We start from the raw sequence: 21,217 nt of genomic DNA, 5'->3' as shown, positions 1-21,217 counted from the left end.
TTATAACAGACATTTTTCTGAACATTTTTCCTGGTCTTGTTTTTGCATTTAGTTCTTACATTTATAAAGTTGTAATTATTGCAGATATTTTATATTTTCCTGTGCCTTATTAGATATTTTCATATTTCTGCATTAATAATGTGTATATTAAGTTAATTTTCTGTCTTTTAGTATAATTTACTAAATCTCTTCCTGGTAATTTTTTTAAACTGTAATATAAAATGTTGATGTAAAAATAATCATGATTATGGCCTTTTGCTTCTTAAAATATATAAAGTCACTGGTAAAAATGTATAGCTCTTGTATGTAGTGCCATACTACTTTTTTCTTCCAGTTACCGTATTTTTCAGTTCTGAAATTTCCATTTGGTTCCTTCTTGTAGTTTTCATTCTGTGCTAAAAACATCTATCTTTGCATTTGTTTCAAGAGTTTTCTCCTTTACCTCATTTTAGAATGATTATAACTTCTTTAAAGTGTTTGATAATTTCCACATCAGCATCATCTTGGGGTTAGCATCTGTTGATTATTTTGTCCCTTGACCAGTGTGGACAGATTTTCTAGTAGAGAGAGAGGGAGCGGGAGAGGGAGAGAGGGAGAGAGGGAGAGGGAGAGAGAGAGAGAGAGTGTGTGTGTGTGTGTGTGTGTTGATAAGTCAACTAAATGGTTCATTTACTGGACATTTTCAATGTTGTATTATAGCATGTCATTAAAATCCTCTGAAGAATGTTGATTTTTGTTTAGCAGGCATTCAGCTTGGTTTGGTTCAGGATGCAAGCTCTGCTTTGCCTTTTTAGGTGGTTGCAGTGTCAGTTCAGTTTTCAAAGCATTTCTTCTGCTGTTTAGGTGTGCCTAACACATGTGCCACTCAGTTGTTATCTGGGTATGGGTAGTGATTTACACAGATATTAGTTCTCAGAGCCTTTGCTGGGCCTCTTTGGGTCTGTTCACACAGGCACAATTTTAGGACGAGCCAAGGACTTAAGTTAGTTGACACACAGAATTAGGGGCTCCTCTCCTCTGGCTTTCTCTGGGATTCCAGTACTCTCTTCAGAGCCCAGGGCATCTTTTCCCCTGTTCTCTGGCCAAAAAGTAAAACTTCTGTCCAGGTTTAGCCTTTAGAGGTGAAGTGGCAGGAGAGAGAAGAAAATGGTACCTTGTAGATAGTAGAGGCCCTTTTCCTAAGTCTGGAGGTGGCTTTTCTCTTGGGGTTTTGGTGCTGGGGTGACAGCACTAGCTGCCCTTTAACCCTTAGCAGGGCCAAGAAGGAAAAAGGAGTGGGGGAAGGAGGTTTTCCCCCCACCTTCTCCTCCGCAGTAGCATGGAAGAGTCCTTTTACCTAGCCTTCTGGCCGTACAAAGAGTTTCCCCTCGTATTTTTGATTCTAGTACTGACTACACTGTTTGATAATGCCAGCTCTGAAATCAAAGCTGGGAGATAGCAGAGGAACACAGAACACTGCGAAATTTACCTTAACATCCACACATAGCTCCCTGCCCCCTGTAACTGGTCATTATTCATGTTTGACTCCAGTCGGTTTTGTGTTCTCCTTTTCAGGGTCCTCAGGTAGTTAACTTCTTGTATTTAGTCTGTAGTATTTACTTGAAATCAGTGGGAGGGAAGGGTTATAGGTAACTTTCTCCATCCTGGCTGACTATAACTCCTGTATACTTTTTTGAAGAGTATTTTTTAACCCCCTTTATTCCAGGGACTTGGAGAGGTTATATAAATTTGGGTGTTGAATTAAAGGACCATGCAAATAAGTTTTTGTGGTCTAAATTTAGTTCTTTAAATGGTAGTTTTTTGGGAGGAGAGTTGATGCAGTTTTTCTTTGTTACTAACACAGTTTTAAACTGTAATTTAGATTCTAAAATAGCTTCCTTTTTGAAAGTATTCAACGCTGTAATATTAACCTTAGAAATCCTCCATGCTTGAAAAATGGGATAGTCTCCTTAGTAATATAAAAGGTTAATTATTTATGTGAAAATGCTTGTAGCCCATAGGAAAAGGTAATTATTTTTAAAGGATATAAACATTTGTGTGTCATAATAATCTTGTTAGCACTTTTATATATCAAATTCTGGCTTTTTTTCCGCTCCATTTTCTTTTCTTTTTTTAACTCCAGGATTTCTCTACCACCATTTCCCTGCCAAAGCTTGGCATGTAAATTTGATCTTATTGGACAGATGTTTGCATTATTCAGATTTATAATTTTAAGAAAATAAGCATCATTTCCTTTTTAAATACCTTGTATTTTTTAAAAAGGGATTCTGAATTTGAGAGTCTAAGAAAGATACACAATTTTGCATCCTTTTTATCACATCACATTACTACCTTCGTTGTGTACTTAACTACATTCTGTAAAGTGTGTCTATCGTGAGGACAGAGACTGTCTTCCTGTTCTGTTGGATCCAGAGTACCTGGTACTAATTGAATATATTTGGAATGAATGAGTGATGAATTATTGGATTATGGATGATTTGCATTTTCTGTTGTTTTCATGCTTTTTTTGCATTTTCCATTTTTTTCCATGCTAAAATATTTTTATAACCAGAAAAAAGGTTGTAAGATTTTTTTTTTTTAAAGATGATTATTTCTTAGGTTTGCTCACTGGTTTTTTAGGTATTATATAACATTTTAGGTTTTGTGTGTGTGCTTTGGTGTTTGCAGTCACTTATGACCTCTTCCCCCCCGCCATCCCCCAAAGGTGCATTTGAAACTTTGTTCTGCAGTTCTCACACTGGCACAATATTTAGTATAAAATTGGGAGTTGTGCCTTTGTTGAAAGCCTGATTTGGTGGTCCTCGCACAGTATCTGTGACATATCCTCAGGCTTTGCTCTTTAAAACATTGTTTGCTCAAGTATATTGCTACTTAAGAACAAGTTAACCCAAGCTTATACATTGAGAGCTTTCTTTAAAACATTTGTTTACAAAAAAATTTACTTTAAAAATCTTAGGAAAAAGTCAATATTGGTCACATCATTCTTTCAGAATGTGCTTTTCTTTATGTTGATTGAATCTGTTGCTGTTAGTCTAATGTTAATGTTCTCTTGTCACATTCTGTTATGTCAAGTGCATCTGATTCTATATGTTACTTTGTTATGTGCTTATATTATCAAATATTTTATATTTTATCCCAAACCAAAAATAATAAGGAAGATTGTGCTGTATAAAGAAAGGAGAACTCATATCTTAGGGAGTGAGAAATTTTGGTTATAGAGAATACCAAGTTTTTGACTTGTTGAAGTAAAATTTGTAATAAAATATATTGGTTCTTAGGTATTGAAGTTGGTGAATAATATACTTTTTAAAATAACTTTATCACTGAAACAGGTCTCTTACTTATTTTTTATTCCTGTATGCAAAATACTGAATTTCTCTTTTTAAAAAATTATGTAAGAAAAGGCAGAGGAGTGCTTAATTTTGAAATTTTAATTTCAATTTTGAATTGTAAAAATGATTTTCACAAAAATATTTATGAAAACTAAAAAAAATTATACAGTCAAGTAAGAAAATGAAGATAAGTCATTCACAGTTTTCTTCTACTTAATTCATTTTCTGTTGCTGTAACACACTGCCACAAACTTAACTTGAGACTTAAAGCACCATGTAGTTATTTCACAATTGCCATGGGTCAGGATCAGACACTGGTTATCTGGGTCTCCTACTGATGGTCTCACCAGGCTGTATCAATGTGTCAGCCAGGCTGTGCTCTCATTTAAGATTTGAGATCCTCTTCCCAGCTCATTTAAATTATTGGCTGAATACAGTTCCTTGGCATTGTAGGACTGAGGTCTTCATTTTGTTTGCTGGCTGTGGGTGGGGGGGTCTCTGAGTTCCTAAAAACCGCCCTCAGATCCTCATAGCCTTGTAGCCCTTTCACATGTGTCTTCATATGGCTGTGAGAGAGCTAGTTCTCTGGTGTCTCTTCCCAGAAGGACAGTAATCCTATCGGACAAGGGTTTCACTCTTTTTTTTTTTTTTTTTAAGTTGTCAGATACCTTTATTTGGTTCTTATCATTAAGCCACCTACACAAATCACTTTCTATGTCTCTACTGCAAGTAGCAGCAGCTGTATCCAGGTCAAAAATGGAAGACACAGTGGTGGAAGACCTTGTAGAGAAAAGGTAACAGGTGAATCTCTGCTTATCCAGGCTTAGGTGAAGATAGAACAGGAGAAGTAAGTAAGTACAGTGTTCCAAAGACTCTGTTCTTCAAAGCTGAGGCCTGCAGAGGTCTGAGCTGAAGGATGCAGGTACAGGCTCACAAAACTGCCCAGCTCAGCAATCAGTCCAAACAAGGGCTTCACTCTCATGACCTCATTTAACCTTAAATACCTCCATAAAGGCCCTATTTCCAGATACAGTTGATCCTTGAACAACATGGATTTGAACTGTCAGGGTTCACTTACTTGCAGGTCTTTTTCAACAGTAAATAATACAGTACTACACAATTTGTGGTTAGTTGAATCCATGGGTGCAGACGATAAGCCATATGTGGATTTTTGTATATGTGGAGGGTCATCACCCCTAACTCTCATGTTGTTCAATGGTCACTGTCTAGAATAAGATTGTATTAAAATGTAATTATTATATTTTTCAAAATAACATATGCACTGTGATTTTTTTTTAAGTACACAAGATTTTATTGAAAGCTCTTCCTTCTCACCCTATGCTGGATTGAATTAAAAAATTCGTAACACCTCAGTTCTTCTGATGATGACCTTCATATCATTAAGCAGTAATTTTCTACTTGTTTCTTTAGTGGTCAGATTTAGATATTATTGACATTTTGCAGCAATAGATGGGGCATTAGTTCACTTCTGCTGCTCTTGCCCTCTGAATGCTTTGATTTTGAGTGGTGAGACACTGGAATTCTGCAGGGTAAATTATTTCCCTCTTTGGCTGTATCTTTTGTGTGTATCGTGGCTAGTGGTTTCCTCTTTATTTCATCAGTTAACCGGTTTTTTTTTTTTTATCATATTTCCATTTTGTGGAAATGCGTGGCATCTTGTCTGCTTCTTATTCTCCTGTTCCCATTCTACTTTTTATTGTGAATTTTAAATATCTTTGAAAAATTTCCTTCTTGTCCTGCCAGTAAGAGAAAGAAAATGAAAAGGTGGTTAGCATGCTATCTTGAATTGAAAAGTACCAAGATTGTGTTGGTTCCAGGAACTTCTGTGATTTCTGATTTTTCTTACTTCTTTGGAGATTTGAAGGATCCCTCTTAAGGACCTAAAGGACCATTGTTGAGGAAAAAAATGGATTGGGTTGATCACTATTTTAGGTTCACACTTCAGGTTAATTCCTATTGGACATAGAGTCAACAACCTTGAAGGCATAAGATTAACCTGTAAATGAACAAGGCTTTACCCCAGTTTGATGGATCTCTTGGGTTTGTCAGGTCATAAGTTCTTTGTTGTGCGCTTCCAGAGTCAGAGGAGAATTCATTTGATATTGCTCATATTGGGAAAAGGCACTTAAATTTTTGAAGTGAAGAGTTTGCTTGAAATAACAAGCATGAAGTACTTCTGTTAAAAGTACGTAAGAGGTAACATTTTGTTAAATTTTGGGTGATGAGCCTTATTCAGTGTCTAGATAAGAGAGGGCATGAGTACACTTTCCAGGGACGTTGTGAGATTGTGTTTATCTAAATACAAACAAGCAAACAAAACTGTTTGTAGGATTGAGAAATAAAATTCCCCCAAATTAGAGGTTGACCTGCTTTTGTAAAAAAAAAAAAGTTCTGTTGGAATATACCTTGCCTATTCATATACGAATTGTCTGTGGCTGCTTTCTTGACATGGGTGGAGTTAAGTACAGGCATACCTTGGAGATATTTTGGTTTTGGTTCCAGACCACTTCAATAAAAGCAAACACTGTAATAAAACAAGTCACATGAGTTTTTTGCTTTCCCAGTGCATATAAAAGTTATGTTTACAGTGTAGTGTAGTCTGTTAAGTGTGCAGTAGCATTACGTCTAAGAAAACAATGTGTATATCTAAATCTTAAAAAAATGATTGCTAAAAAATGCTAGCCTTCAGTGACTTGTAATCCTTTTGCTGGTGGAGGGTCTTGCCGCAGTGTCAGTGGCTGCTGACAGATCCGCGTAATGGTTGCTGGAGGTTGGGGTGGTTATGGCAATTTCTTAGAATAAGACGGTAGTGAAGTTTGCTGCATGGCTTGACTCTTCCTTTCACAGATGATTTTTCTATAGAATGTAGTGCTGTTTGATAACATTTTTCCATAGTAGAACTTCTTTCAAAATTAGAGTCAGTTCTCTCAAATCCTGCCTTATCAACTACGTTTCTGTAATATTCTATGCTCTTGGTTGTCATTTGACCAGTCTTCACCAACATAGAATTCCATCTCAAGAAACCACTTCTTTGCTCATCTGTAAGAGCATCTCCTCATCCATTAAAGTTTGATCATGAGACTGCAGCAGTTCGGTCCCATCTTCAGGCTCCACTTCTAATTCTAGTTCTCTTGCTGTTTCCACCACATCTGCAGTTACTTCCTCCACTGAAGTCTTGAATCCTTTAAAATCATCCATGAGGGTTGAAATAAACTTCTTCCAGACTCCTGTTAATGTTGATGTTTTTTCACCTCTTCCTATGAATCATGTTCTTAATGGCATCGAGAGTGGTGAACCTTTTCCAGAAGGTTTTTGATTTACTTTGCTGAGATCCATCAGAGAAATCACTGTCTGTGGCAGCTGTAGCCTTATGAAATATGCTTTTTAATTAAGACTTGAAAGTTGAAATGACTCCTTGATCCATGGGCTACAGAATGGATGTTGTGTTAGAGGCATGAAAGCGTTAGTCTCATGGTGCATCCCCATCAGAGAGAGCTCTTTGGTGACCAGGTGCATTGTCAATGAGCAGTAATATTTTCAACGGATTTTTTTTCCTAAGCAGTCGGTCTCAACAGTGGGTTTAAAATATTTGCTAGGCCATATTGTAAATAGACGTGCTGTCATCCAGGCTTTGTTGTTCCATTTAGAGAGCATGGGCATAGTAGAGTGAGCACAATTCTTAAAGCCTGCAGGATTTTCACAATGGTGGTTGGTCACTGACTTCAACTAGTCAGTAGCTGCATTAGCCCCTAACAAGGGGCTGAACCTGTTTGAAACCTTGAAGCCAGGCATCGACTTCTCCTCTCTAGCTATGAAAGTCCTACGTGGCATCTTTTTCCAACATAAGGCTGTTTTGTCTACACTGAGAATCAGTTGTTTAGTGTAGCCACCTTCATGAATTCTCTTAGCTGGATCCTCCGGTTAACTTGCTGCAGCTTCTACATTAGCACTTGCTGCTTTCCCTTGTGCTTTTACGTGATGGAGATGGTTTCTTTCCTTAAACCTCCTGAGCCACCTCTGCTGGCTTCAAACATTCCTTCTGCAGTTTCCTCATCTCTCTCAGCCTTCATATAATCGAAGAGAGTTAGGGCCTTGCTCTGGATTAGATTTTAGCTTAAGGGAATGTTGTGGCTGATTTAATCTTCTATCTAGACCACTCAGACTTTCTCCACATCAGCAACAAGGCTGTTTTCCTTTTGTAGCATTCATGTGTTCACTAGAGTAGCACTTTTAATTTTCATCAAGAACTTTTCCTTTGCATTCACAACTTGGCTGTGGCCCGAGAGGCCTAGCTTTCAGCCTGTCTCAGCTTTTGATATGCCTTCCTCACTAAACTTAATCATTTTTTACATTTGATTTAAGGTGAGAGACATGCGACTCTTCCTTTCACTTGAACACTTAGAGGCCATGGTGTGGTTATTAATTGTTCTAATTTCAATATTGTTATGTCTCAGGGAATAGGAAGGCCTAAGGAGAGGGAGAGAGATGGGGACGGTTGGTCAGTGGAGTGGTCAAAACACAACGTATTAAGTTTGCCGTCTTATTTGGGTGTGATTCATGGTGCCTCAAAACAGTTTCAGTAGTAACAGCAAAGATCGCTGATCACAGATCACAGTAATAAATAATATTGAAAAAGTCTGAAATATTTTGAGAATTACCGAAATGGGACATAGCGACACCAAGCGAGCAGTACTGTTGGAAAGATAGTGCAGATTGCCACACACCTTCAACATGTAAAAAATCCATCATCTGCAAAGCACAGTAAAAAGTGAAACATGCCTGTTGTGTGGTAGCAACCACATAGCCTCCAAAGCCCGAGACTTACTGTGCCAACCCTTGGCCTAATCGATAATGGACAACTTTAAAAATCTTTATTAGAAGTAAGTTTTTTGGTAGCCAGCAGCAACTAAGACACCTCAGTTTAGGTAAAAGATTCCTCACACCTTGATTAGAAACTGATTTGATTTGAAGAAGTTGTTTTCAGATCTAAAATATGCATTTGATGTGGTACTTATGAGTGATACAGCAGAAATTGTAAATGCTGCTAAGTTGAAAGCTCACTCTTCAGTGTAGCTGAAGAGAGTTGAAAAACAATGAATGAATGAGGCTGAAAACCCAGGCTTTTAGTTTAGTATCTTTCCTTTGGATCAGTAAATCTTGAGTAGCCTAGGAAAGGGCAGGTCAGGACTGGGGACTTAATTAAATTTTAGTAGAGGCATTCTGTGAAGAATTAGATGAAATGATCTAGGCCTCTTTTCTGGTGATCAGATTTAATAAAGAATTGAGATTTTTAGAGAATCTAGATAAATGGTTAGTTGGAAATATATGTGTTAAGTGAGCCTTTGAAAAGTACTTAATTGCTTAATATTTGTCTAAGTAAGTTTCTGCAGTAGATACATTTTTGAAAGGAAGGTCTCTGTTAAGAGCTGACTTTTCACACTGTTGAAACATTTTACAAGTCTAAATTATATTTTTCCTACCTCATTCTCCCCACCTCACCTCCCTCCAACACTCTCCTCCCCTAAAAAAAGGTGGGGGAAAGAAAGAAAGCAAAGCTTTTGGTCTGCGAGAATGTGGGCTAGTGCTTGATTGAAGCTTTAGGGATTTACCACTTTACAAAATGAAAGAAGTAGTATATTGTCAACCACTGGAAGAACATGATGCATCTTCATTGCCCTAGTAATATAAATTACTATGGAGTGTACCTTTTGGTACCTGAGTGAATAAATATCTGATGGATACTTAATGTTATTCATTTAAATGGAGAATGCCTACCAAAGAGAAGGATTTTAATTTCAAATAATAGCCAACCCTGTTGAGTGACTTTAGTGTGTTCTGAAAGCATATGAAATGTTTCTGTGAAACGAATATTGTTTCTATTTTGTAAATGAGAAAACTCAGATTCGGAGGTTTAGCAGCTTTTAATAAGGTGACATAGTTGGAATTCAAATCCAGGTCTTTTTATGCAAAGTTTGTACAATGCTGTGTCTTATATATATTTGTTCTATTTTAATTTATTAACAAATTCCTATTCCCTGCCAGACACTGAGGATCCAGTTTGGACTAAGTCTAAACAGAAAGGGCAGGGCTTCCGTTCTTAGAACTGATTCTCTGGTGGGAGAGGGCAGGACTGGAGCTCAGATGGGCTGCAGTCTGGGCCTGCTGAGAAATTCTAGGAAATTGACATTTGCTTTACACAGCTTGCTGTAAACACTGTAGAATGTGTTGATGCTATTTTGCACATGGTTAGTAGAATGGCTTACAGTTAGATTTTTTTTAAAACAGACAGGTAGGAATTGAGGCCACAGGTATTCTAAAATTCCCTGTGGGTTTGACAGGTAGCTTCTTAAAGGATCTAATGGAATCTTAACCCCAGTCAGGCAGTATCATCAAGTGGGCACCTCTGGGAGCTTAAAGGGGAAGATGCTTATACTTCTGCCATGGTTGATTTTAGCTTGGGCAGCTCTTGGTGTACAGTTAACCTCTTACTACTTAAACCGTATTAAAGGATCATATTTATATTCTTTGTCTTGTGGATGTCAGTCATCCTTTGGGACAGGCCTTCTAAAAATCAAGTGTTAGTTAAATAATCATACAACTAAGTGTCAGATTACTGTGACACACGCTTCAAAGGTGAATGACAATACAATGAGTACAAAAAAAGAGATATTGCTCTGGTTGTGGAGATGTAGGAAAGGCTTTCCTCATTAAGTGATGCTTTAACTGAGACAAATGAGTATTCATTAACTAGTAGGGAGGCCCTGGTTCTATTCCAAATAGAGGGAACAAGCCCATTTTTAAAGGCTCTGTGGCAGGGAACTGAAAAAAGACCATTGTACCTAGAGCAGAGAGCTGGGGAGGGGAGGATGGTATGAGATGAGGCTGGAAAGGTAGACAGAAATTAGACCAGGCAAGTGCCATATATAGATTTTTGTCTATCTCCAAAGAGTGGGAAGTCATTGAACTTTTTTAAGGTGGTAGAGGAAGTGGATGAGTATCAGTCACCTGATCAGATTAGTGTTTGAAAAGACAGACATGCCATCTCTATGTGAAAAAATGAAGCTAATTTGAACTTAAATCATGGTAGTGGTTGGAGGAAGAAGAGGAGACAAATATGCGGAAAACTGGGCCAAAATCAATAGAATTCAATGATGGGTAGGTTAAAAGGGTGCTGGAGCAAAAGCTGTAGAGGACTTCTTAGTTAATTAACCAACTAATGCTGTTTGAGTTGCTTTTAAAATCTGTTCAGGTTATTTTTGCAGTGTTCTAATGGCCAAAGTTTAGTTTCCAGTCTTGTAGTTAATGTCTTATAGCACTGTAGTTAAAATCCTAGCATCAGTTAGTGCCAGTTTTCATCAGTATTCATTTAACCTTACTTATTGTTTTTTGCCTAATTCCTCCACCTTATCTTTAACAGTTCTCTCTCTATAGCAGTATTATTATCCTTTGCTTATATGAGAAATTTCAAAACAAAATTTGTGGGGTGGGGTCATTGCTAACTGTTAGATCTGTTGGTTTCTAAAAGCTGCTATATTGAAGTATAATTCACATACCATGCAGTTAACCAATTTAAAGTGTATAATTCAGTAGTTTTTAGTACAGTTGTGCAGTCATCATCACAGTAAATTTTAGAATATTTTCATTACCCCAAAAAGAAATGCTGTACTCATTAATTGTCACTCCTCATTTCTGCCCAACTCCCCCAACTATAGACAGTCACCAATAAATTCGCCTTTTCTAGACATTTCATATACATGCAGTCCTATAACATGTGGTCTTTTTAAAATAGCTCTTTAAACTTAGCATGTTTTCAAGCTTCATCCATGTTGTAGCATGCAGGTATCAGCACTTCATTCCATTTTCATGGCTATTATTTCATTGTAAGGGTAGAATACATTTTGTTTATCCATTCCTCAGCTGATGGACATTTGGGTGGCTTCCACCTTTAAATGAGTTTTTTGTGTGCAAGTTTGGGAACTAATGATGTCGAACTTGATTTTTAAAAGAAAAGGAGAACTTTAATTTCATTGAGGATATAAAAACAAATATTTGGTAATTTTATATAATTGCTTAGAGACAATTAGTTTTGTTTGCAGTGTTTAAAATTTGTTCTTCTTTTTCATCAGTTATATTCCCTGAATGACTACAAGCCACCCATTTCTAAAGCAAAAATGACCCAAATTACTAAGGCAGCCATTAAAGCTATTAAGGTGAGTAACAAATTTTACTCTGTGTTTTCAAAAGAAAATACTGCACTAATATTTTGGAGGAGGGATGATTTTTAGATTATATATTTTCCTCTTTACAGAGTTAGTGCATGTTCAAGGGGAAGAATACAAAAAGGAAAATCTATCACCTGCACACTCTCACACCTAGAGATAAACACAATGTTTTGATAAATACTCTTCCATAAATTTTGAAGCAAGCATTTTTCCTTAGGTAAGATTTTAAATATAGCCACATTGTGGACAATGTGTTTAACACTATTATTTGTCACACTGACTATAGAATCTTGAAATACGAGTTAAGGAAAAGGTTTCTAAATAAAAATTAATGAGGGGGGAGGGTATAGCTCAGTGATAGAGTGCCTGCTTAGCAGGTACAAGGTCCTGGGTTCAATCCCCAGTACCTCCATTAAATCAGCCAACCAACCAATCTACCTAATTACCTCCCCCCTCAAAGAAAACAAACAAAAAACTAAATAAAAATTAATGTATTGATCTTTTTTCTTATTGATTGTTTTGTAGATTTGAAAATGAGCCATTGTGGAAAATAATTGGGCTTCATTGCACATAAGAGATTTAAATTGTGGGAAGGGCCATGATAACAGTGGTTTTGAACCTTTGTTGACTTACAGATACTTCTTAGACCATCTCTAGAGAAATACACATATGCACAGAATTTTGCATAAAATTTTCTGACTTTGAGGACCTTTTGTAGCTCAGCCTTAGACACCTCTCCAAGACGTTCTCATCCCCAGAATTAAGCCTTCCTTCTGTAGGAGGGTTTTTAAAATTGAGAATGAGTGAGTGCTTATTTTTAATTAAGTAGGTATTAACCTATAGATATTTGGTGATATTTTCCTACTGAGTAAGAACATCAGCCGTAATCAAAAACACCATTATTGAAATAAGTTGTCTTCGAATAACAGCATTATCTTTTAGATTTAACAAATACTTCTTTACAGAGAATCACCACTAGGAGAAAATTTAGTTGATTTTGCAGTGTTCTAATGGCCAAAACTTAGTTTTCAAACTTGTAATTAGTATATAATAGTAGTATAATTCAAATCCCTGTATTCATATGCAGCAAATTAAACAAGAGACAAGGACAGTGAAAGTACACACACTTAAGCTAGAAAATTCTTTGAAGAAGTGATTTTTCAGTGTGTCTGATAGGCTTGATACAGAATGTTAGTCTCTGTGTTTTCTTTATCTATACTGTTCTACATTGTGATCTGATTTTGATGATCATGATCCTGAGAGATCAAATAAATTGATATTTGAACTGCCTTTCAAATCAGATTTGGATGATACTATGTTTCATGTTAAGGTAAGTTGTTGGCTTTTTATCAGTGTTTAGAGATGTGATTATTCTGACGGGTGCTTGTTACCATTGCACACTGTCAGCAAAACCTCACTGGTGACCTATTAGGAGAAGGCCTGTGTGAAATGGGAAGCTTTGAATTAACGTTTAGTAAGCTGTTTTACTCTGAATTACATATAGTACATAAAGTAACTGGAAACAAGAAGCACTGCCAAGGTGTTTTCCAAAAGAATTATTTAATAAAACTCACTCTGTGTAATTAATATTTTGTATATTGATTTTAAATGTTTAGTTACCTGTGAAGTACCTAATAACTTTTAAGTAGTTGTTTTACCTTTTCTTACTTAAGTAACTTAAACTGTTGAGTAAACTATTAACTTTGTAGTAAGGAAATTTTGTTGTGGATTTTGATTTGGTGAATGAGAGTAGTGAGATTTTCCTTCATTTTTGGACTTTATAATGGATTTCATACTGCAGTTCAGTTGAATGTTCTTGTGTCTCTTCAGTCTAAGAGGATGTCTCTTAAAGGCATATTTCATGGAATCAGAAATATAAATAGAAGCAGAATTCAAACTAGTTTTTCAATAAATTATGCTAATTATTCAGTAGCCATTGAGGTATTGAAATTTATTCAGTACAAATTCTAGATACTTTTTGTTTAATCTGTAATTTCCTTTTTATTCATTTTCAATTTTTTTCATAGTGTTGTTTCATAAAACATAAATCTAAGTTTTCTCGTAATTGTTAGTAGCCCCTTCTGATTTTTAATTTATTGTGCTCACTTCTGCTGATTCATTTTGGCTGATCCATTAGAATATTATACATCTCTCTATTTTGTTACATGCACTTGCTGTTCCATTTTCCAGGAGAAGCAAAAGAAGACAATAAAGTTGAAAACAACTCCGTTGCATATGTTTATTAATGCTATTTGTTGACAGTTATTTAATTTTCCTAGTACTACCCTAATTTAGCTGATAAAACGATGCTACAGGAAATCTGTACTTTTCCTTCTGGGAAGGAAGAATGTACATCTGCCCGTGCCTTACAACCACTATTTTGCTGTTAGCCTAACGTTTTCTGAAAGTTTGCTTTCATAAAGACTGTGATAGAGTTCTTCTGTATCTGTGTTGACATAACACACTTTGGCTCTACTCACCATATACCTACTTTAGGAATGCCTTTACTAATCACAGCTTGTTGTTTATAGTTATGTTTGTTTATGTTTTATATATATGTTTATCTCAAGATTCTTGATTAAAATTCATTGCTTAGATGGCAATTTGAAGCTATGTTAAACTAGGAAAATGCTAATCAAACATGTAAAACCACATTTCTTTTTTTTTTCTTTTAGTTTTATAAGCATGTGGTACAGAGTGTTGAGAAATTCATTCAGAAAGTAAGTATATAAATCTCTATGTATATGCTAAATGTAGTATAATTATAGATTAATGCCTAGTGCTATTCTCTTTTAAATCAAACACCCAAGTTTAAATTGTTTTGGTGGACTGTTCAAAAGTGATTCCATTTGTTTTAATTTCTAACTTTTCAGATAGATGTTTTTGTTAATTAGCATTGCTATAGTGAGCATCTGTCCCTTGAAGAAAATGTGTCAATATGATTGATTTTTAATGAAATTATAAACTTAATTATTTTTTATAGCCTTTAAAGAAATTGTCATTTCAAGTTGAATGCCTAGAGAGTGTGCAGTCTTCCTTTAGATAAGGTGTAGTAAAATGTTGTCTACTAGCTTCTTCTCTTCTGCTGATTGATTTTGTCTCATCCATTAGGATATTATACATCTCTACATCTTTTATATAGACCTGAAGTTCCATTTTCCAGGGTAAGCAGAGGGAGATGAAGTTTAAAACAGCTGTCTTGCATACATTTAGTAGTGATGTTTTTTGTAACCAGGGTCTGAGATAATTAGAATTATATTTCTTTGCCCCTTCTTTGTGATAGTGCCGTATTTGTGCCGTGTGTTTTGGGCAGGAGTACATAAGACTTGTAACTTGTAAAATGATACCATAGGAAATCTGTAATTGAATTTAGGTTTGTATTCTCCCTACGTAATTCATGTGCCTGGGTGTAAGCAGAACCAGTTTGAGAATCAGAGGTAAATGGCAGTAAGGACTCAGCAAGGTTGCAGTGTGTTTCTTGAATGAAAATAGTTGACTGGAGGAGGGTGTATGGATCAAAGTGATTTTACTGTGTCACTAAACTAGCTAGGTAATCTGGAATAAATCAGTTAATGTTTATGTGATTTAGCTTTTTTCTCTTAGAGTCTTGTTTTCTCAAAACTGAAAGTATTGGTAAAACATTTAGAGATGAACAACTAGTAGATTGAGGCTAAAGGCATGGGGTAAAATGACAAGTATGCTGCGTGTTTTAGGTAAATCCAACTATAAAAATAGTGACTAGAAACTTTCTTCTAAAGCTTTTAGAAATCTTTGTCTAAGCAGTGCTTTTTAAACTCTTTGTACATAGAAATTAGCTCGGGATCTTGTTGAAATACAGATTTTGATTGCCTAAGTGTGGGGAGAGCCTGCCTGCAATTAATTCTGCTTTTCTCTGGTTCCTAGATGTCTGCTGTTAGTTCAGAAACTACAATTTTAGTAGTTGAGTTTAAAGAATAAACATGAATTTAGGGATAAATGTTTTTTGACTGATTTGATTTGGGGCAGGGGTACATATTTCAGAATCTCAGGGAGACCTTGGATGAGCAAAATTATTTCCACCGTGAGATAATTGTAGAGTCAGTCTGAAGAAGCAAGTCAATGTCTGGAGAACAATTTAAATGATTTGCCCCACCCCCCAAGTCAGAGATTCAGCAATGGATCAGTGTAATGGTAAATTAAAATTTTATATATATTTTTTAAATTAAACTTTCTGTTTTGGGACACTTGTGGGTTCACATGTAGATTATAATAATACTGAAAGAGCCCATGTATTCTTCACCAAGTTTCCCCCAATGGTAGCATCTTATATAACTAGTAAAGTATCAACCAGGACATTGATAGACTCCACCCAGATTTTTAGCAGTTTTACATGCACTTATTTGTGTATATGTGTGTTTAGTTCTATGTAATTTAATCACATGTTGATTCATATGACCACCACCATAGTCAAGGTACAGAACCAGTTCCATCACCACAAGGATCATCTTGTTTCCACAATGTGTAGCCACACTCAACTCTCCACCTCCCCCCATCCCTACTTCCTGGCACCCACTAATCTGATCTCTGTAATTTTGCCACTTCAAGAATGTTATGTAAATGTGGCCTTTTGAAATTGGCTTGTTTTACTCAGTATAATTTCCTTGAGATCCATCCAAATTAGTGCTTGTATCTAGTAGTTACTTTTTATTTCTGAATAGTATTCCATGGTATGGATGTACCACAGTTTGTTTAACTGTTCACCCATTGAAGATCATCTGGGTGCTTTCCATTTTGGGGGCTATTATGAATAAAGCTGCTGAAAGTATTCGTGTACAGATTTTTATGTGAATGTAAGTTCTAATCTTTTTGGAGTAGTAAGCGTGTGTTCTATTTTATAAGAAACTGCCAAACTCTTCCAGAATGGCCATACCATTTTACATTCCCACCAGCCGTGTGTGATAATCCAGTTTCCACATTCTTGCCATCATTTGGTGTTACCAGTATTTTTTGTTTTAGCCATTCGGATACATGTGTAGTGATATCTCATTATGGTCTTAATTTGCACTGACCTAATGGCTAATGATGTTGAACATATTTTCACACACGTTTTGCCATTTTCAGTGAATTGTCTTTTCATATATTTTGCTCATTTTTTTAATTGGATGGTTTATTTTTCTGCTGTTGAGTTTTGGGGGTTCATATAGTCTAGATGTAAGTCCTTTGTTGGACATGTGGTTTGCAGATTTTTGTTTGTTTGTTTTGTTTTTTGCCAGTATTCTGTTAGCACAGGGTCTTTTGCAGAACAGAGCTTCCTGGTTTGGGTAAGGTTCCAGATTGAATGTATATTTGTTAAAGCAGGTGAAACCTCTTTTTCCCTCTCCTTACTATTTTCACTGGAACTTTAATATTGGAGTGCTGGGAAGACATAAAGCACAAAAGTGGAGCAGCAGTGGTTGAGGTGGGGCACCTGCCACCCACTTGGCCTACTTTGTTTGCCCGTAGCCCCTGAGGCGCTTGCACAGAGGCATTGATTCCTGGAACCCAGTTTGTAAAAGTGAATTAGGGTGTTGTTTATAGTAGAAAACATTACTTTAATAGATTGTGAGAAAGCTCATTCATCATGCCCATAATTATGGTATAGTGTATACCCTACACACATTTTCCTGTATGCTTTAAATCATCTCTTGATTACTTACAGTGACCAGTAGAATATAAATGCTGTGTAAGTAGTTGCCTGTACATCGCAAATTCAAGTTTTGCATTTTGGAACTTTCTGGAATTTTTTTTTAATATTTTCCATCAGTGGTTGGTTGAATTTGCAGATTTAGAACTTGATACTGACGGCTGAGTGTACTTTCCTTCACCCACCATTAAAAAGTAATTCAAGAAAGGGGGAAGTGTGGCTGCTGTTTGATAATATGTTCTCTGTGATTCTGTTTTAGCCATGATAGATTGACATACAGAGTGATGAATGATGGTGAAAAACGGATAGAATAAATTAACAATATAAGATGATTTCCTGTAGGCTAGGGAAACTGCTTTAAAGCATATTCTGGTCTCTAGCTTCTGTTATCCTAGTTAACTTTGCCAAAAGTCAATCCTGTGCTGATGATGTCTTACCTTTATGAAATAGGCAAAGACCAAAGATGCAAACAGTTGTTAGGAGATTGTGTAAGTGAAGTTTTATAACTGTTTGGATCAGCTCTGTCTCACACTCTGTATATTTGCATTATAAATTACCATCCTTAACCATAAAGGCAAGAAATTTTATTCAGAGTCAGAGACCTTAAGTTTGATGACTTTTCTACCATCCATGACTAATCATTCTGTTGTTATTTGCTAGTTTGAAATGCAAAGGCTAAATTACTCAGCTCTGTTCCAAAAAATACATAGAATTTGGTCTACTACTTTTGTCCATATGAAATCTTCGATCTTTTTGCGTGAGTACTACAAACAAATCTGTCCACTAGGTTTGGAATAGGATTGAATATTATAACTCAGAACTATTTATTTTGACACAGTCTGGGTACTGTGTTTTAGTCAAATACACTGTGTGACACTATGGCTACTCTTAGTTACCATAAGGTCAGCAAAAATTTTATCTTTCTAGGCTCTAATAATGGTTGGTAAATGAACTACTGCTGCCTTAATTTATAAGCTTTTGGTTATGATTACCTTCTTTAAATTCCCCACTGTGTTGTTATATCAGTGATGGCAGGGAATTTGTATAGTCATTTTCAAGTAACAAACATGTACTCAGTGAATAATATGTGAAAAAATCTGTGCTAAGTCATCTAGGGGCTACCGTAATGAAAGTTTTGGGTTTTCCAGATACTTAATATGGTAGTTTTATGCACGTTGTAGATGCTTGTGTTTTTTTTTTTTGTTTGTTTGTTTGTTTTTTGCAGTGGAGATAAATATGTGTGTGTGTGTGTGTGTATTTTTCTTTTTTTAAGAAATCAAAATACATGATTACCTTCTTTAAGGTTGGTACATTAATGCTTCTGCCCTTTTATATTTTCCCGGAGGCAGGGATCCATATTAAAAGATAGTTGTTAGATTTACTTACTTCTGCTAACTTGTTTACACACACCACACCTTCACATAGATTGCAGTATCTTGTAATTGTGGACCTTTATCATGGGTACATTTTTACCTTTGGGGGCGGAGTGCACAAAGATTTGTGTGCTTTGGAAACAGATAGTTTAAAGGAATACATTTCCAAATTCTTTCCTTAGGTACTTTAAAAATTCCTCTGCCCTGGGATGTTTTAGATCAATTCTTTACCCCAGAGTCCTTTAATTTGTATTTCAAATGTGTCTTAAGCTTGTATTAGTCGTTAATCATTAAGAAAAAGTTTTGCTTGTTGTATTTTATTAAAGAAGTTAAGGATATTTATATAAGTGCTTCTTTGCATTATGATGTATATATACACATATACAGAAAAGTGCAGAAATACAGTATGTATAGCTACATTTTTATAAAGGGGAGAACTATGTAACTACCATTCACTTTAAGAAATAGAACTTTGACTAAACCTTCTAAATCCCCAAATGCCTCTTCCTGATGATATCCCTTTCCAAGTAAACAGCCTGGCTTTTATGTTAGTCACATCCTTGCTTGGCGTTATAGTATTGCTCAAGGCTGAATTTTTAAAGCACTTGAACCTGCTTTTTAATTTTATATAGCTGGAACCCTATAGTACGTATTCTGTTGTGTACTTAAAAAAAATCATCTGTTTAGGATTCATTTCTGTTGTCTATCACAGTATTTGCTTTTTTTTTTATTACTGTGTATATTCCATTATGTGAATAAACTGCAGCATATATATTCTCTTAACAGACATTGTATGTGTATGTTGTGTTTTCTAGTTTTTGAAATTATGAACAGTACTGCTGGGGACATCCTTACTTATGTATCCTGGTGCAGCTTGCATTTCTGTGAGAATGGAATTGCTGGGTTGTAGACTATGCATTTCTTCAACTTGGTTACATAACTCCAAAATAGTTTTATAATGATTGTAGTAATTCACACTCCCATTACCAGTGTATGAGTTTGTGTTGCTCCCATCTTTACCAATGCTTGGTATCATTATACTAAGATTTTTCTAACTTAATGAGTCCTAAAGGTTGTTTTTAAAAGATTTTAGTAAATTGCTTTTACTCAAGAAGTTAAATTCCAACCAGCATTAAAACTTGTTTCTCAAGGTGATTTTTAGACTCCTAAGGACTCATCAAATAGAATGAATTTCTGTAGTCCAAAGAACAAAATACATCCTATTACCAACTAAAAAATATTATGTTGCTTTATAGCTATTGTTACTTTTCTTCAGAGTCAGTATTATCACATCAAGTTGAACCTCAGATACTTGACTAAGCTGTGAATTAAATTTGGATTTATTCAGCTTTGTTTTATCAGGAACTGGTATGATACTTTTTTCTTGCTCATCATCTCCCTTCTCTCATAGTTGTGCAGTGACACTCCATGTCAGTGAAAAATAAAATCACTTTCCATCTCTTGCTTTTTTATTGGTGTGACCAAGACCCTCTTGAGTGTGAAGGAGGAGAGGAGTTTGTGATTCCCCATTATCCTCCTTGGCTTAAGTGTTATGGAACTAGAATTGCTGTTGTGGAATTTCTCAGGTTCTACACTTCTTGGAAAACTTGAATCATCAGAAGTCTTGAAAATGACATAAAAGTAGTGTTTGCCATCTAAAAGAAAATGCCACTTGATCTTTTCACTTGTTTTGTAGTAGTATCTCTAACTTACGTATTGAAATATTACTTCCTTAAGGAATGCTATGTTCAAAGATTGGCTCAAAGTTAACAGTAAAGATCTTACGGGCTCAAGTTAAAGTGTAAATACATGTTCAGTTTGTATTGAACCTTCCTTCCCAGTTTATATACCTTTCATTTCCTTTTCTTGTCTTATTGCATTAGCCAGAGCTTTGAGTATGATGTTGAAAAGCAGTGGTGAGAGGGATCACCCATACCTTGTTCCTGATCTTAGTAGGAAAACTAGTTTGTCACCATCAGGTATGATGTTAGTTGTAGGTTTTTTACAGAGCCTGTACCTGTAGACTCTGAACTTCCCATGGGTGTCTGTCTGTCTGTCTGTCTGTCTGTCTCTCTCTCTCTCTCTCTCTCTCTCCGTCTCCTCTTCAGTAGGACAGGATGGCTGGAGTGGGCTGGACTTGAATATTTCTCTTCCCCCAGGTCAGTTAAGCTCTGATAAAACCGCAGCAAGTTAGGCTCTGGTTAAAAACTTTCTCCTGAACACCTTGTGAAGAAGTGAATGCTCTGGCTGTCTCACAGTGGTTCCTTTTCCCCTCCTTCTGTTGGAACCATGCAGTGTTAACATGTTGATTGCCCACTGTGCATCGGGTTCCCCCGAGGAAACACAACTCTCACCCAGATTTGGGTGACATGGCGATCTACATGTTAACTATGAGAATTCATTTGGTATTAGGTATAAAACTATCCTGAGACAGCTCTTTTCTCTTACATGCTACGGTCAGTATCCTTCAGTGGTTTGTACAGCCACAATTGTTATTCAAAGTGTAAAACATACTTCATGACGTTGGAGAGTATTAGGAATGCTTGTATTTTCACTGCTGGTAGAAGTTAAAAAGATTTAAAAAACATTTCAGATTTTTGTCTTAAT

General features: G+C 35.9%; 1 protein-coding gene across 12 annotated transcripts in view; it reads left to right on the top strand.

The window, feature by feature from the left end:
• Window positions 1–21,217, top strand: part of SCAF8 (SR-related CTD associated factor 8) — a 200,033-nt gene that overhangs the window by 19,604 nt on the left and 159,212 nt on the right. For all 12 annotated transcript variants that reach the window (XR_010381211.1, XR_010381210.1, XR_010381209.1 and 9 more), the window contains 2 exons: window positions 11,480–11,563; window positions 14,251–14,295. Coding sequence is in view for 8 of the 12 variants with exons in the window: in XM_031456601.2 (XP_031312461.1) it covers window positions 11,480–11,563; window positions 14,251–14,295 (129 nt within the window). In the remaining 4 variants the exon portion in view is untranslated. The remainder of the gene's footprint in view (window positions 1–11,479; window positions 11,564–14,250; window positions 14,296–21,217) is intronic.

This window comes from Camelus dromedarius, chromosome 6, assembly GCF_036321535.1.
Source record: "Camelus dromedarius isolate mCamDro1 chromosome 6, mCamDro1.pat, whole genome shotgun sequence".
NCBI lineage: Eukaryota > Metazoa > Chordata > Mammalia > Artiodactyla > Camelidae > Camelus > Camelus dromedarius.
The sequence above is the reverse complement of the archived record's forward strand: the minus strand, read 5'-3'. Positions and strand labels throughout refer to the sequence as shown.